The sequence below is a fragment of the Chiloscyllium plagiosum genome, chromosome 3 (genome assembly GCF_004010195.1).
Source record: "Chiloscyllium plagiosum isolate BGI_BamShark_2017 chromosome 3, ASM401019v2, whole genome shotgun sequence".
Classification (NCBI taxonomy): domain Eukaryota; kingdom Metazoa; phylum Chordata; class Chondrichthyes; order Orectolobiformes; family Hemiscylliidae; genus Chiloscyllium; species Chiloscyllium plagiosum.
Window position 1 is genome coordinate 130,766,312 of NC_057712.1, and position 13,140 is coordinate 130,779,451.

Here is a 13,140-nt window from a genome sequence, read left to right on the forward strand (position 1 = left end):
ATCTATTTTAATCTATTTTAATTAAGTATGAGATGAGTCTAAATCATTCTGATACCAATCGCTTTCACAAACTGCTCAACTCTACCATACTGTATATAACTTGTGCTGTGAATCAGTGATGAGGAATTGGATTTAGGCTGCCTAACTTGGAGAAGAGATCCAAGTGAACTTCATTTACACAAATTGCAGAAAGGCAGACATCAGAAAAATTAAATTCTTCAGTGCATGCTCTATAAGCCAACACAAATGCATACACTGTTATTCAATGCCTGCCAGTCGTTACCATCTCTCACTAGTTAAAATTAAAGATGACAAATTTTATTTAATACCAAAAGTTCAGGTTTTTGTTGATTGTGTACACAAGTGATTGCTGAAGTACAGAATTCCATAATCAAAATTTGTAATGGAGGCAAAATTGTTAAACAAATTTTAAAATCTATTAAGATGGCCAGCAGTGCACAATTATGTGTTGTTATTTGATCTTCAGCCAATTTACTGCTTTGCTTCAGTTTAGTCTCCTTACAAATTCACCCACTATTGACTTCAAACTTTTGTCTGATTCAAATTAAATATTTAATAAATATTTCCAAGAAAATAAAAACACTAAAAATGAAATATTTTTTATTAATTTTGCTTAGTAATTAACTCTCCCAAGTGTGCAGACCTTTCAAATACTGACATTCCCAAAATTTCCAGACTAAGTGACAGAAATTTTTAAAGCATGTCACCAGCTCCAGTTACTGCTGTGGTAAGCCCATTTGTAACATCATGTGTCAGTGCCAAGGCCTCACACTGTACATCAGCAATGCATTTTGGAATTTATTAAGTTGAAACTTTCAAGAACTTCACAGACAGAAATAAAGGAATTGCAGTTAAAACATGGTCAACGTTCAAAGTTAAGTCACATTGTCAAATACAAATAGTTATTGAAAATGACTTGCAATAGATCTGATGAATCAGAGCTTCAGTCCTAAGCACCTATATTTGAGTGTCAGAGCTTTTACAGCATTGGAAAAGGACTTTCAGTCCATTATGTCCGTATAGTCATTAAACAACAAGCACCCATTTTCCAGCTTTTAATGAGTAGCTTTGTGAGCTATGGCATTTCAAGAGTTCATCTAAGTTGTTCTAAAATATCTCAGTGATTGCCACCTCTACCACCTTTTCAGACAGTGAGTTCCAAGTTCTCACAATCCTCTGAATAAAAACATTTTTCCTCAAATCCCATTTCATCTTCCTGCTCTTTACCCTTAAGACTGTGCCCTCTGGTTACTGTCCCTTCTATTAATGGGAGAAGATTCTCCTGAGCTATGCCCCTCAGAACTTTGCATATCTCAATCAGATCCTCCCTGAGCCTTCTCTGCTCAGAGGAAAATGATTCCAGTGTACCAAGTCTCTTTTCAGAGCTGATTCAACACTCAAGTGAATCTGTTCTGCATCCATTCTAATGCACACATATGCTTTCTATACTGAACTGTACCATAGCACTCTAGCTGTGGCCTAAGTAACTTCAACTGTCGCTGCATACAATTCAATTTATTCATCCAAAACACTGCTGGCAGCCCATAAAACAGACGTTAAAATATATAGAAAAAGGTGCGCTTTTTGCATTTGATCATTAAAATATAAGAATTTAGTCCATATATAGATTAACAAACTAATTAAAGATCAGTAATGGCTTGCAGTGGTTAGCACTGCTGCCTCTCAGCACAAGGGCTCTGAGTTAGTTTCCAGCTTTGGGAAACTGCTGACTCCACACAGACATTTTCCCCACCTGTGCATCGGTTTCCACCAGGTGCTTCTGTTTCCTCACATAATCTAAAAAGGTGTGTTGGTTAGGTGGACTGACCATGCTGAAAATTGCAGCATGGTGGCCCTGTGGTTTGCAGTGCCACCTCTCAGAGCCAGGGACCTGGGTTCGATTCCAGCCTCTGGCGACTGTCTGTGTTGAGTGTGCACATTTTCCCCGTGTCTGCCTGGGTTTCCTCTGGGTGCTCCAGTTTCCTCCCACAATCCAAAGATGTGCAGGTTAGGTGAATTGTCTATGCTAAATTGCCCATAGTGCTCAAGGATGTGTAGGTTAAGTGCATTAGTCAGAGGTAAATGTAGAGTAATAGGGCAAAATGAGTCTGGATGGGTTATTTGGAGGGTCGGTGTGGACTTGTTGGGCCAAATAGCCTGTTTCCACACTGTAGGGATTCTATGATTCTATGGAAGTGTTCAGGGATGTGATGGTTAGGTGGATTAGCCATGGTTAAAAAAAAACACATGCGGAGTGTCGGTTTGGGTGGCATGTTCTTTGGATGGTCAGTGCAGACAAGATGGGTCAAATGGCCTCTTTCTGCACTGTCAGGATTCTATGATTAAAAAAATAAAACTCCAGTTCTTTTGCACACATACATTAATTTTGTTTAGCAAGTGTTAAGATCTATTGGACTAATCAATATGGCAGGGTAATACTGTATAATATTCTTAATATGCATTTTCCAGTCGCCACAATGGATGAATGGGAAAATAATTCCACTATTCCTTTTTAGAAAAGTAGATACACAATCTCATGGATGCAAAAGACTGTTCTGCCTCGTTAATTTATCCAAGCATCTGTGCCCAATTATCTCCCCAACATGGTGGCGGCAGGGAGAGTAAATTTAACCCATTAATTTCTCTACTTTGAGGAATATAAATTTCTTCCATTCTGAAAATAGCAAGCAAATGGCAGGATCGTTTTGCAGCAGGGCTTCTCAGCATGATTCACTGGAAGTACAGGCAGGTAACAGTGTTGAGTGTGCTGTGGGAAATTTCAGCTCTCAGTTAATGGTAAACATGCATTTCCATAATCATAAATATACACACTGTAGTTTAAAGGGACAGTTAGAGGAGAAGAATTACTGGCAAATAAGAAAGGATCAAAGATTAGCTTAAGAGAAAAAGAAAAAAAAATGACCAAGAAAAACTACATGGATGGAAGGATGGTATAGTGCTAAATCATTGGACGAGGAATCCAGAGGCTCAGGTTGATGTTTTGAGGACAGGGGTTCAAATCTGAAAAGAACAAGTGGTGGAATTTAAAATTTCAATTAATAAATCTGGAATTGAAAGCCAATTCAATGACAGAGACCATGAAACTCTCAATGTTTGTAAAGACTCATCTCAATAACTAAAGTCTTGTCGGGAAGAAAACCTGTCATTCTTATTTAAACTGGTCCACGTGACTCCAGATGCACAGCTATATAGCTGTCTCTTAATTGCCCTTTCAAATGACATAGCAAGCTATTCTGTTCAAGGGCAATTAGAGATGAGCAACAATGCGAAACTCATTTCCTATCAAAAGAATTTTTAAAAATGACATTTTTAAAATCTTATAACGACTGTTGCTGTTGTGTCACCATAGTCTTAACAGACCATAGGGGCTGCTCTCTCATTAGAGAAAAGTGACCTGTGGTGATTTAACCTGAGGGCAACCAGACTTCAGGTGAGGGAAGAGGTTGAGAAGGAGAGACCTTCATGGTAACCTCAAACCAGAGATGGGAATTGAATCCACGCTGTTGGCATTACACTACTTTACAAACCAACAATCCAGCCAACTGAGCTAAACTGATTCCCTTTAAATGACTGACTGTACACATACATACATACATAACAAGACTGAACATAAAGAGTTTCCATTCTGAGCTAAGTAGCATTACCAATGATCACACTGTAAAAATATACTTATGTTCTGATTTGCAGTGAGTTCATTGGGCATTTTCAAATTTAATCAGTTCTTGAAAATGAGAGAAACTAAGAGGCAGTGTCACTTATGACAGTGAATAGTGAGGTCTAAATCTTGGAGATTCACAACACAAGGCCTGAAAATGTTGGTCAAATTGTATATAATTAACCTACTTTTCCAGCAGTAAGTTGGCCAATTATCTCTACATCTCAACACCCCTAATTAGATCCAGAATTTTCTTAAAACCAAACCCAATTGTCTTGATAGGACTCTCCCAAACGTTCATTAAAAACTTTGATCCATAATGTCCATTTCCCAAAAGGTCATGAATTTTACAAGGTTACTTTTACGTGTTAACGCAGTATATTTTGTCTGCTCTAATACCCTTTCCTGCAGCTGTCCAGGCTTGCAAAATTCAACTCATAACTTACCAATGATCATCAGTGTGAAATTATCATTGCTGCAAACATTTCCCACAGCATTCCTTGCACAGCAGCAATAAATGCCGTTATCTTCAGGACTGGCACTTTTCAGAGTCAAACTGCGCTCTTTGTTGTTGAACGTGTAATGGCTTGCATCTGTTAAGTGGATACCATCTCTGAACCATTGCCAGTTGGGACTAAAGTTGAAGAAATAAAAACAAAGTGTCATGAAGCCAAGTTCAAAGACAATGATGAAAACTTATGGAAGATGTGAAATGAAATGAAATGGAATGAACTACAGAAAGTGGTAAATGCAGGTACAGTTACAATGTTTAAAAGACATTTGGATAAGCATATGAATGAAAAAAGGTTTGGAGGGATATGGGTCAAGTGCAAGCAAATGGGACTAATTTAGTTAGGGAAACGTAGTCGGTGTGGACGAGTTGGAAAGGAGGATCTGTTTCTGTGCTATATGACTCTATCACTCTATAAAAGATTTGGATTAAAACAGTGCATGAATCATTTGCGTTATAATAGTCAGTCATTCAGCATGGAAACAGACCCTTCCGTTCAACTAGCCCATGCCAAACATAATCTCAAACTTTAAAGTTTCTGTGAAGATCTGTAGGTCAGGAGCTGGTTGGGTTAATTGTTTGCCTGTTCGCCAAGTTGTTAAGATTGTAGGCAAATGTTTCATCCACTTTCTAGGTGACATTATCAGCGTTGTGTTGCCTCCTGTGAAGCTGTACTGCTCCGCTTTGAATTTATGTGGTTCAGTTCAAGCTATTTCCGGTTGGTGCGGGTTTCAACTGCGACAGTTTGTATATTGGATCCAGGTCAACATGCTTGTTGATGGAGTCAGAGGATGGAGTACCATGCTTCCAGAAATTCTCTTGCTGTTCTTTGTGTAGCCTCTTCTAGTATCATTGTGTTGTCCCAGTCAAACTCATAATTCTTGTTGTCCATGTTTATGGATACCAGACAGAGCTGGTCATGTCGCTTGGTTGTGGGTTGCTAGCTGTCTGCTTGTTTGTCCTACATCGTGATTTTAATGCATGGGATTTTGTAAATTATATTTGTCCTACAAATTGTGGGAATTGGGTCCTTTATTCTGGTGAGTCACTGTCTGAGAGTGGCTGTTGGCTTATGTACTGTCAAGACCTCTAGTGGCCGGAGCAATCTAGTTGTCAGTACTGAAATATTTTCACAAATGGGAGAGTAGCAAGTGTCTTGTCTTCTTGTCTACCAAATGTCTGTGGATGAAGCTGTGGGGGTATATATTTACAAAATCCCATGCAGTGATGGCACTAAGCACTATGTAGGACAAAGAGGCAGACAGAAAATGACCCACATCCATGAATACGAACTAGTAACCAAACTACACGACCAACTCTTCCTGATATCGATAGACATGGAAAACAAGAACCAGGAGTTTAACTGGGACAACAGTATGACACCATACTAGGTCAGGTTAAACAAAAAAAAAACAGCAAGAGAATATAATTTGTGGAAGTATGGTGCTTATCCTTGGACTCCATTAATAAGCGCATTGACCTGGCTCCAATATACAAACTGCAGCATTGGAAAACCGGAACCGGCACCAACCAGAAACAGCTTGAACGGAACCACAAATTCAAAGCAGAACAGTACAGCAGTGCTTCACAGGAGGCAATACAGCACTGATGTCACCTAGAAAGGAGACGAAATGTCTGCCAAATATCCTATCAGCTCGGTAAGCAGATCAACAACAAACAATTCCAACAAACTAGTCCCACCTGCCTGCACCTGGCCCATATCTCTCTAAACTTACCGTTTATCCTGACAAACAAAGTCAAAAGACAAAAAAAAATAAGCAAACACTTGAACCATTTTCCCATAACTACAGAAACAGTACAAAGAAACCACATTGGAGAAAAACAGTACGAGAAAGATTTACAATGGAAACAATAAAATGAGAATGTGTGCATCAAGATTGGGAAAGGTAGATGTTCTACATCAAGAGTTAGGGACACAACCACCAACATGCCGTGAACCAACAATAACTTTTGCTTCTATGCCAGCTGCATGACTGAACAGACAAAAGTTGAGGTTCCTCCGATGCTGCCTTCAACATCCACCCAGAAAGACTCTATACCTTCAGTGCAGGATCCCTACAGTTTTGTACACAGTTGCAGAGCACTGATCTCTATTACTTCAGCTGAAATTGCAGTATGTAGTATTAAGAACTTTCTGTCATTAATTTTTTTTCCAACAGGCTTGAATTTATTTGGCCACTCCCCTCTTGTTCCATTTGCACTAGAATTCAATTCATTTCCTGCTTGCAACTTTTTCTTATCAATTATTGTTTTTATTAGAGGTGAAATTCATAAATTGCACGTTTTTCACAGGCCCCGTTTCAACACTTCCGGAACTCATAAGCAGCTTTTCATTATGCAACCTTCCTTTAAAAATGGACAGAACAAATCCTACCTCAAACACTCTGCCATTTACTTGTCAACTGCCCATCTACCCTCCCATTTTCAAACTCCTTTTCCTTCCTGTAAACCTGGTACAAGGTCAATAGCTTAAGCTATACATTTTGGAAAGTGCAACGATTCCATCATGTCTACTCATTAGTCTTGATCGCTACACATAATTTGACATGACTGGTTGGTTTATTCTGTCATCCCTGCAATCCACTATCATGATAGGAAATTTGCTTGCTTTTCATGCTAGTGTATATCATTCATATATTCAAGGTCTAATCTAGGTTTTCTTTGACTCCTTATCCACATGTAGCCTTGATGACCACCTGTATGTGTTATGGGCTGTTTCTGCATCTCAGGAAGACCAAAACCTAATTCCCAAAACCATGACTTGCTATGTTTAGTTGGATTACTTGCCCAACAAGTCTCAACAACTTCCGCTTCAGCAACTATGATCCAAACCCATTTACTAACACGTGTGCACTCTAAAACTGCAAGTCGGTTTAGGTCAGAGCATAAGACATAGAACATAAAATATTACAGCACAGTGCAGGCCCTTCAGCCCTCGATTTTGCGACGACCAGTGAAATCAATCTGAAGCTATCTGACCTACATTATTCCATTTTCATCTACATAGTGTCATTGAGATGGACACAGCATGGAAACAGACCCTTCGGTCCAACCCGTCCATGCCGACCAGATATCCCAACCCAATCTAGTCCCACATGCCAGCACCTGGTCCATATCCCTCCAAACCCTTCCCATTCACATACCCATCCAAATGCCTCTTAAATGTTGCATATATTCCAGCCTCCACCACTTCCTCTGTCAGCTCATTCCATACCCGTACCACCCTCTGTGTGAAAAATTTGCCTCTTAGGTCTCTTTTATATCTTTCCCCTCTCACGTTAAACCTATGCCCTCTAGTTCTGGACTCCCCAACCCCAGGGAAAAGACTTTGCCTATTTACCCTATCCATGCCCCTCATAATTTTGTAAAACTCTATAAGGTCACCCCTCAAGCCTCTGACGCTCCAGGGAAAACAGCCCCAGCCTGTTCAGCCTCTCCATATAGCAAAAATCCTCCAACCCCGGCAACATCCTTGTAAATCTTTTCTGAACGCTTTCAAGTTTCACAACATCTTTCCAATAGGAAGGAGACTAGAATTGCATGCAATATTCCAACAGTGGCCTAACCAATGTCCTGTACAGCTGCAACATGACCTCCGAACTCCTATACTCAATGCCCTGACCAATAAAGGAAAGCATACCAAATGCCTTCTTCACTATCCTATCTACCTGCGACTCCACTTTCAAGGAGTGATGAACCTGCACTCCAAGGTCTCTTTGTTCAGCAACACTCCCCAGAACCTTGCCATTAAGTGTATAAGTCCCGCTACGATTTGCTTTCCCAAAATGCAGCACTTTGCATTTATTTAAATTGAACTCCATCTGCCACTCCTCAGCCCATTGGCCCAACTGATCAAAATCCTGTTATAATCTGAGGTAGCCTTGTTCGCTGTCCACTACACCTCCAATTTTGGTGTCATCTGCAAACTTACTAACTGTACCTCTTATGCTTGGGCCGGCAGTTCTGTATCCAAATGGCTAGTTCACCCTATATTCCATAAGATCTAACCTTGTTAGTCAAGGACAGTATAACTGTGGCTGAAAGAATTTTTGACAAGGACTTGTCTACTGAGGTAGTGTGGGCTGAGGTTAGAAACAGGAGGAGAGGTTACTTTGCTGGGAGTTCTTTGTATAGGCCTCTGCAGTGTTCCAGGGATGTTGTGGAGAGGATTGGCAAAACGATTCTGGGTAGGAGTGAAAGGAACAGGGTAGTCATTATGGGGGACTTTAACTTCCCCAACATTGACTGGAAATGCTATAACTCTAGTATGTCGGATGGATCAGTTTTTGTCCAATGTACGCAGGAGGGTTTCCTGACACAGTATGTCAAAGGGCTGACAAGACAGGAGACCACACTGGATCTGGTGCTTGGTAATGAACCAGGCCAGGTGTTTGATTTAGTGGTAGGCAAGCACCTTGGAGTGAGCGACCATAATTCGGTTACGTTTAGTGTAGTGATGGAAAGGGATAGGTACATGCCACAGAGCTGGAAATGTGTTGCTGGAAAAGCGCAGCAGGTCAGGCAGCATCCAGGGAACAGGGGAATCGACGTTTCGGGCATAAGCCCTTCTTCAGGAATCCATGCCACAGAGCAAGCGGTATCGATGGGGCAAGGGCATTTATAATGCGATTAGGCACGACTTAGGATGCATAGAATGGGGTAGAAAAGTGCAAAGGATGGGGACAGTCGAAATGTGGAGCTGGTTTAAGGAACAGATATTGCATGTCCTTGATAGATATGTCCCAGTCAGGCAGGGAGGGAGGAAGTGATTAGGTAAGGGAACCATGGTTTACTACAGAAATTGCATCTCTTGTTAAGCGGAAGGAGGAGGCTTATGAGACGATGAGACAAAATGGTTCAGATCAGGCAATGGAGAATTACAGATTAGCTAGGAAGTATTTAAAGAGAGCTAAGAAGAGCAAAGAGAGGCTGTGAGCAGTCTTTAACAGGTAGAATAAAGGAGAACCCTAAAGCTTTCTATAGGTATGTGAGGAATAAGAGGATGAGTAGGGTAGGAATAGGGCCAATCAAAGACAGAAGTGGGAAGTTGTGTGTGGACCCAGTGGAGATCAGAGAGGTGCTGAACAAATATGTCTCTTCGGTTTTCATTCAGGAAAAGGAGAATATTGTTGATAAGAAGAATGAGATACGAGATATTAGACTAGAAATGATCGAGGTTAATTACGAAGAGGGGTTATCAATTCTAGAAGGAGTGAAAGTAGACAAGTCCCCTGGGCCGGATGGGATTTATCCAAGGATTCTCTGGGAAGCAAGGGAGGAGATGGCGGAGCCTTTAGCTTTGATCTTTGAGTCGTCACTGTCTACATGTTTGGTACCAAAGGGCTGGAGGATTGCAAATGTTGTGTCCTTGGTCAAGAAGAGATAACCCAGGTAATTATAGACCAGTAAGCCTTACTTCTGTTGTAGGAAAAGTTTTGGAAAGGATTATGAGAGATAGGATTTAAAATCATCTGGAAAGCAAAAGTTTCATTGCAGATGGTCAACATGGGCAGGTCATGTCTCACAAACCTCACTGAGTTTTTTGAGAAGGTGACCAAGCATTTGGATGAGGGTAGGGCTGTTGACGTGGTGTACATGGACTCCAGTAAAGCCTTTGATAAGGTTCCATCATGGTAGGCTGTTGGAGAAAATGCAGAAGCATGGGATTGAGGGTGAGTTCACAATTTGGATTAGAAACTGGCTTTATGTAAGAAGGCAGCGAGTGGTAGTTGATGGAAAATATTCAGCCTGGAGTCCGGTTACTAGTGGTGTGCCACAGGATTAGTTTTGGGACCACTAGTGTTTGCCATTTTTATAAATTACTTAGATGCAGGCATAGGTAGATGGGTTAGTAAGTTTGCAGATGACACTAAAGTCGGTGGAGTGAAAGAATGTTGCAGGTTGCAGGGAGACTTGGATAAACTGCAGAACTGGGCTGGGAGGTGGCAAATGGGATTCAATGCAGATAAACGTGAGGTGATTCAGTTTGCGAGGAATAACAGGAAGGCAGAATACTGGATCAAAGGAAAGATTCTTGGTAGTGTGGATGTGCAGACGGATCTTGAAGTCCACGTACATAAATCCCTGAAAGTTGCCACCCAGGTTGATAGTGCTGTTAAGAAGGCATACGGTGTGTTAGGTTTCATTGGTACAGGGATTGAGTTCCGGAGTCGTCATGTCATGCTGCAATTATACAAAACGCTAGTGCTGCCACACTTGGAATATTGTGTACAGTTCTGGTCGCCCCATTACAGGAAGGATGCGAAAGCATTGGAAAAGGTGCAGAGGAGATTTACCAGGATGTTGCCTGGTCTGGAGGGAAGGTCTTAGGATGAAAGGCTGAGAGACTTCGGTCTGTTGTCATTGGAAAGATGGCGGCTAAGAAGGGAATTGATAGAGACATTCAAGATGATCAGAGGATCAGAAAGGGTAGACAATGAAAGTCTTTTTCCTAGGATGATGTCAGCTTGTACGAGGGGGCATAGCTACAAATTGAGGGGTGATAGGTTTTTAGATGTCAGAGGCAGGTTCTTCACACAGGACGTGGAATGCCCTGCCTGCCAATGTAGTTAAGTCAGCCACATTAGGGAGGTTTAAACAATTTTTGGATAAGCACATGAATGATGATGGGACAATGTAGGAAGATGGGCTTACATTAATTCACAGGTCAGCGCAACATCGAGTGCAGAAGGACCTGTTCTGCGCTGTATTGTTCTACCTTCTATGTTCTAACCAGTCTCCCATGGGGAACCTTGTTGAACACCTTACTGAAGTCCATATAGTTCACTCGGCGAAAGTGAGTACTGCCGATACTGGAGATTAGAGTCAAGAATGTGGTGCTGAGAAAGCACTGCAGGTCAGGCAGCATCCGAGGAGCAGGAAAATCGATGTTTCGGACGTCAATTTTCCTCCTCCTTGACTCCATATAGAACATGTCTACTATTCTGCCCTCATCAATCCTCTTTGTTACTTCTGCAAAAAACTTTGAGAGACATGATTTCCCACACACAATGCCATGTTAACTATCCCTAATCAGTCCTTGCCTTTCCAAATACATGTACATACTGTCCCTCAGGATTCCCTCCAACAACTTGCCCACCGCCGACGTCAGGCTTACCAGTCTATAGTTCACTGGCTATTCCTTATCATCTTTCTTAAATTGTGGCACCATGTTAGCCAACCTCCAGTCTTCCAGTACCTCACCTATGACTATTGATGATACAGGTATCTCAGGCAAGGGGCCCAGCAATCATTTCCCTCACTTCCCACAGAGTTCTAGGTACACTGATCAGGTCCTGGGGATTTAATGTGCTTAATTTATTTGTAAGAACCCTTTGGATCTCCTTAACCCTATTTGCCAAAGCTATCTCATGTTACTTTTTTGCCCTCCTGATTCCCCTCTTAAGCATAGTCCTACTGCCTTTACACTCTAAGTATTCACTCGATCTATCTTGTCTATCCATGAAATCTGCTTCCTTCTTTTTCTTAACCAAACCCTCACTTTCTTTTCTCATCCAGCATTCCTTTTTACCCTAACAACAACATACTGTCTCTGGATTCTCGTTAGCTCATTTCTGAAGGCTTCCCATTTTTCAGCCATCCCTTTACCTGCCAACATCTGACCCCAATCAGCTTTTGAAAGTTATTGCCTAATACTGTCAAAATTAGCTTTTCTCCAATTTAGAATTTCAACTTTTAGATCTGGTCTATCCTTTTCCATCACTATTTTAAAACTACTAGAATTATGATCGCTAGTCCCAAAGTGCTCCCCCACATCTCAGTCACCTGCCCTGTCTTATTTCCCAAGAATAGGTCAAGTTTTGCAGCTTTTCTAGTAAGTACATCCACATACTGAATCCAAAAATTTTCTTGTACACTCAAATTCCCCTCCATCTAAACCCTTAAAACTATGGTAGTCCCAGCATTTGTTTGGAAAGTTAAAATCCTCTACCATAACCACTCTATTATTCTTAGATAGAGATCTCCTTACAAATTTAGTTCTCAAATTCCCACTGACTATTAGGGGGTCTATAACATAATCCCAATAAGGTGATCATCCCTTTATTTATCAGTTCCACCCAAATAACTTTCCTGGATGTATTTCCGGGAATATCTTCCCTCAGTACACCTGTAATGCTATCCATTATCAAAAACGTCACACCCCCTCCTCTTTTCCCTCTCTTTCTGTCCTTCCTATAGCATTTGTATCCTGGAACATTAAGCTGCTAGTCCTGCCCATCCCTGAGCCACGTTTCTGTAATTGCTATGATATCCCAGTCCCGTGTTCCAAACCATGCCCTGAGTTCATCTACCTTCCCTGTTAGGTCTCTTGCATTGAAAGAAATGCAGTTTAATTTATCAGTCCTACATTGTTCGCTGCTTTGTCCCTGCCTGCCCTGACTGTTTGACTTGCTTCTGTTCTCAACCGTACCAGTCTCAGATTGTTAAAAATTACACAACACCAGGCTATAGTCCAACAGTTTTAATTGGAAACACTAGTTTCCGGAGCGTTGCTCCTTCATCAAGTGGTTGTCAGCAGCACTCCGAAAGCTAGTGCTTCCAATTAAACCTGCTGGACTATAACCTGGTGTTGTGTGATTTTTAACTTTGTACACCCCAGTTCAACACCAGCATCTCCAAATCAATCTCAGGTTGATCTCTTTCCTCAGTCTCTCCCTGGGTTACACCACCACCAGCATCCCCCCCGCCCCACCTTACTAGTTTAAATCCTCCCAAGCAGCTCTTGCAAATCTCCCTGCCAGTATATTAGTCCCAATTCAGGTGCAATCCGTCCTTCTTATACAGGTCGTTTCTACTCCAGATGATTCCAATGATCCAAAAATGTCAATCCTTCTCCCATACACCAGCTCCTCAGCCATGCATTCATCTGCTCTATCTATTCCTACCCTCA

At 41.4% G+C, this 13,140-nt stretch overlaps 1 protein-coding gene across 2 annotated transcripts in view; it reads right to left on the bottom strand.

The window, feature by feature from the left end:
- Window positions 1-2,633: 2,633 nt before the first annotated feature.
- ptk7a (protein tyrosine kinase 7a) overlaps window positions 2,634-13,140 on the bottom strand; it is a 127,364-nt gene continuing 116,857 nt past the window's right edge. For both annotated transcript variants that reach the window (XM_043687346.1, XM_043687345.1), the window contains exons 4-5: window positions 4,144-4,331; window positions 2,634-3,042 (exon numbers count right to left, since the gene is read on the bottom strand). In XM_043687346.1, the coding sequence (XP_043543281.1) occupies window positions 2,981-3,042; window positions 4,144-4,331 (250 nt within the window). In that variant the 3' untranslated portion in view covers window positions 2,634-2,980. The remainder of the gene's footprint in view (window positions 3,043-4,143; window positions 4,332-13,140) is intronic.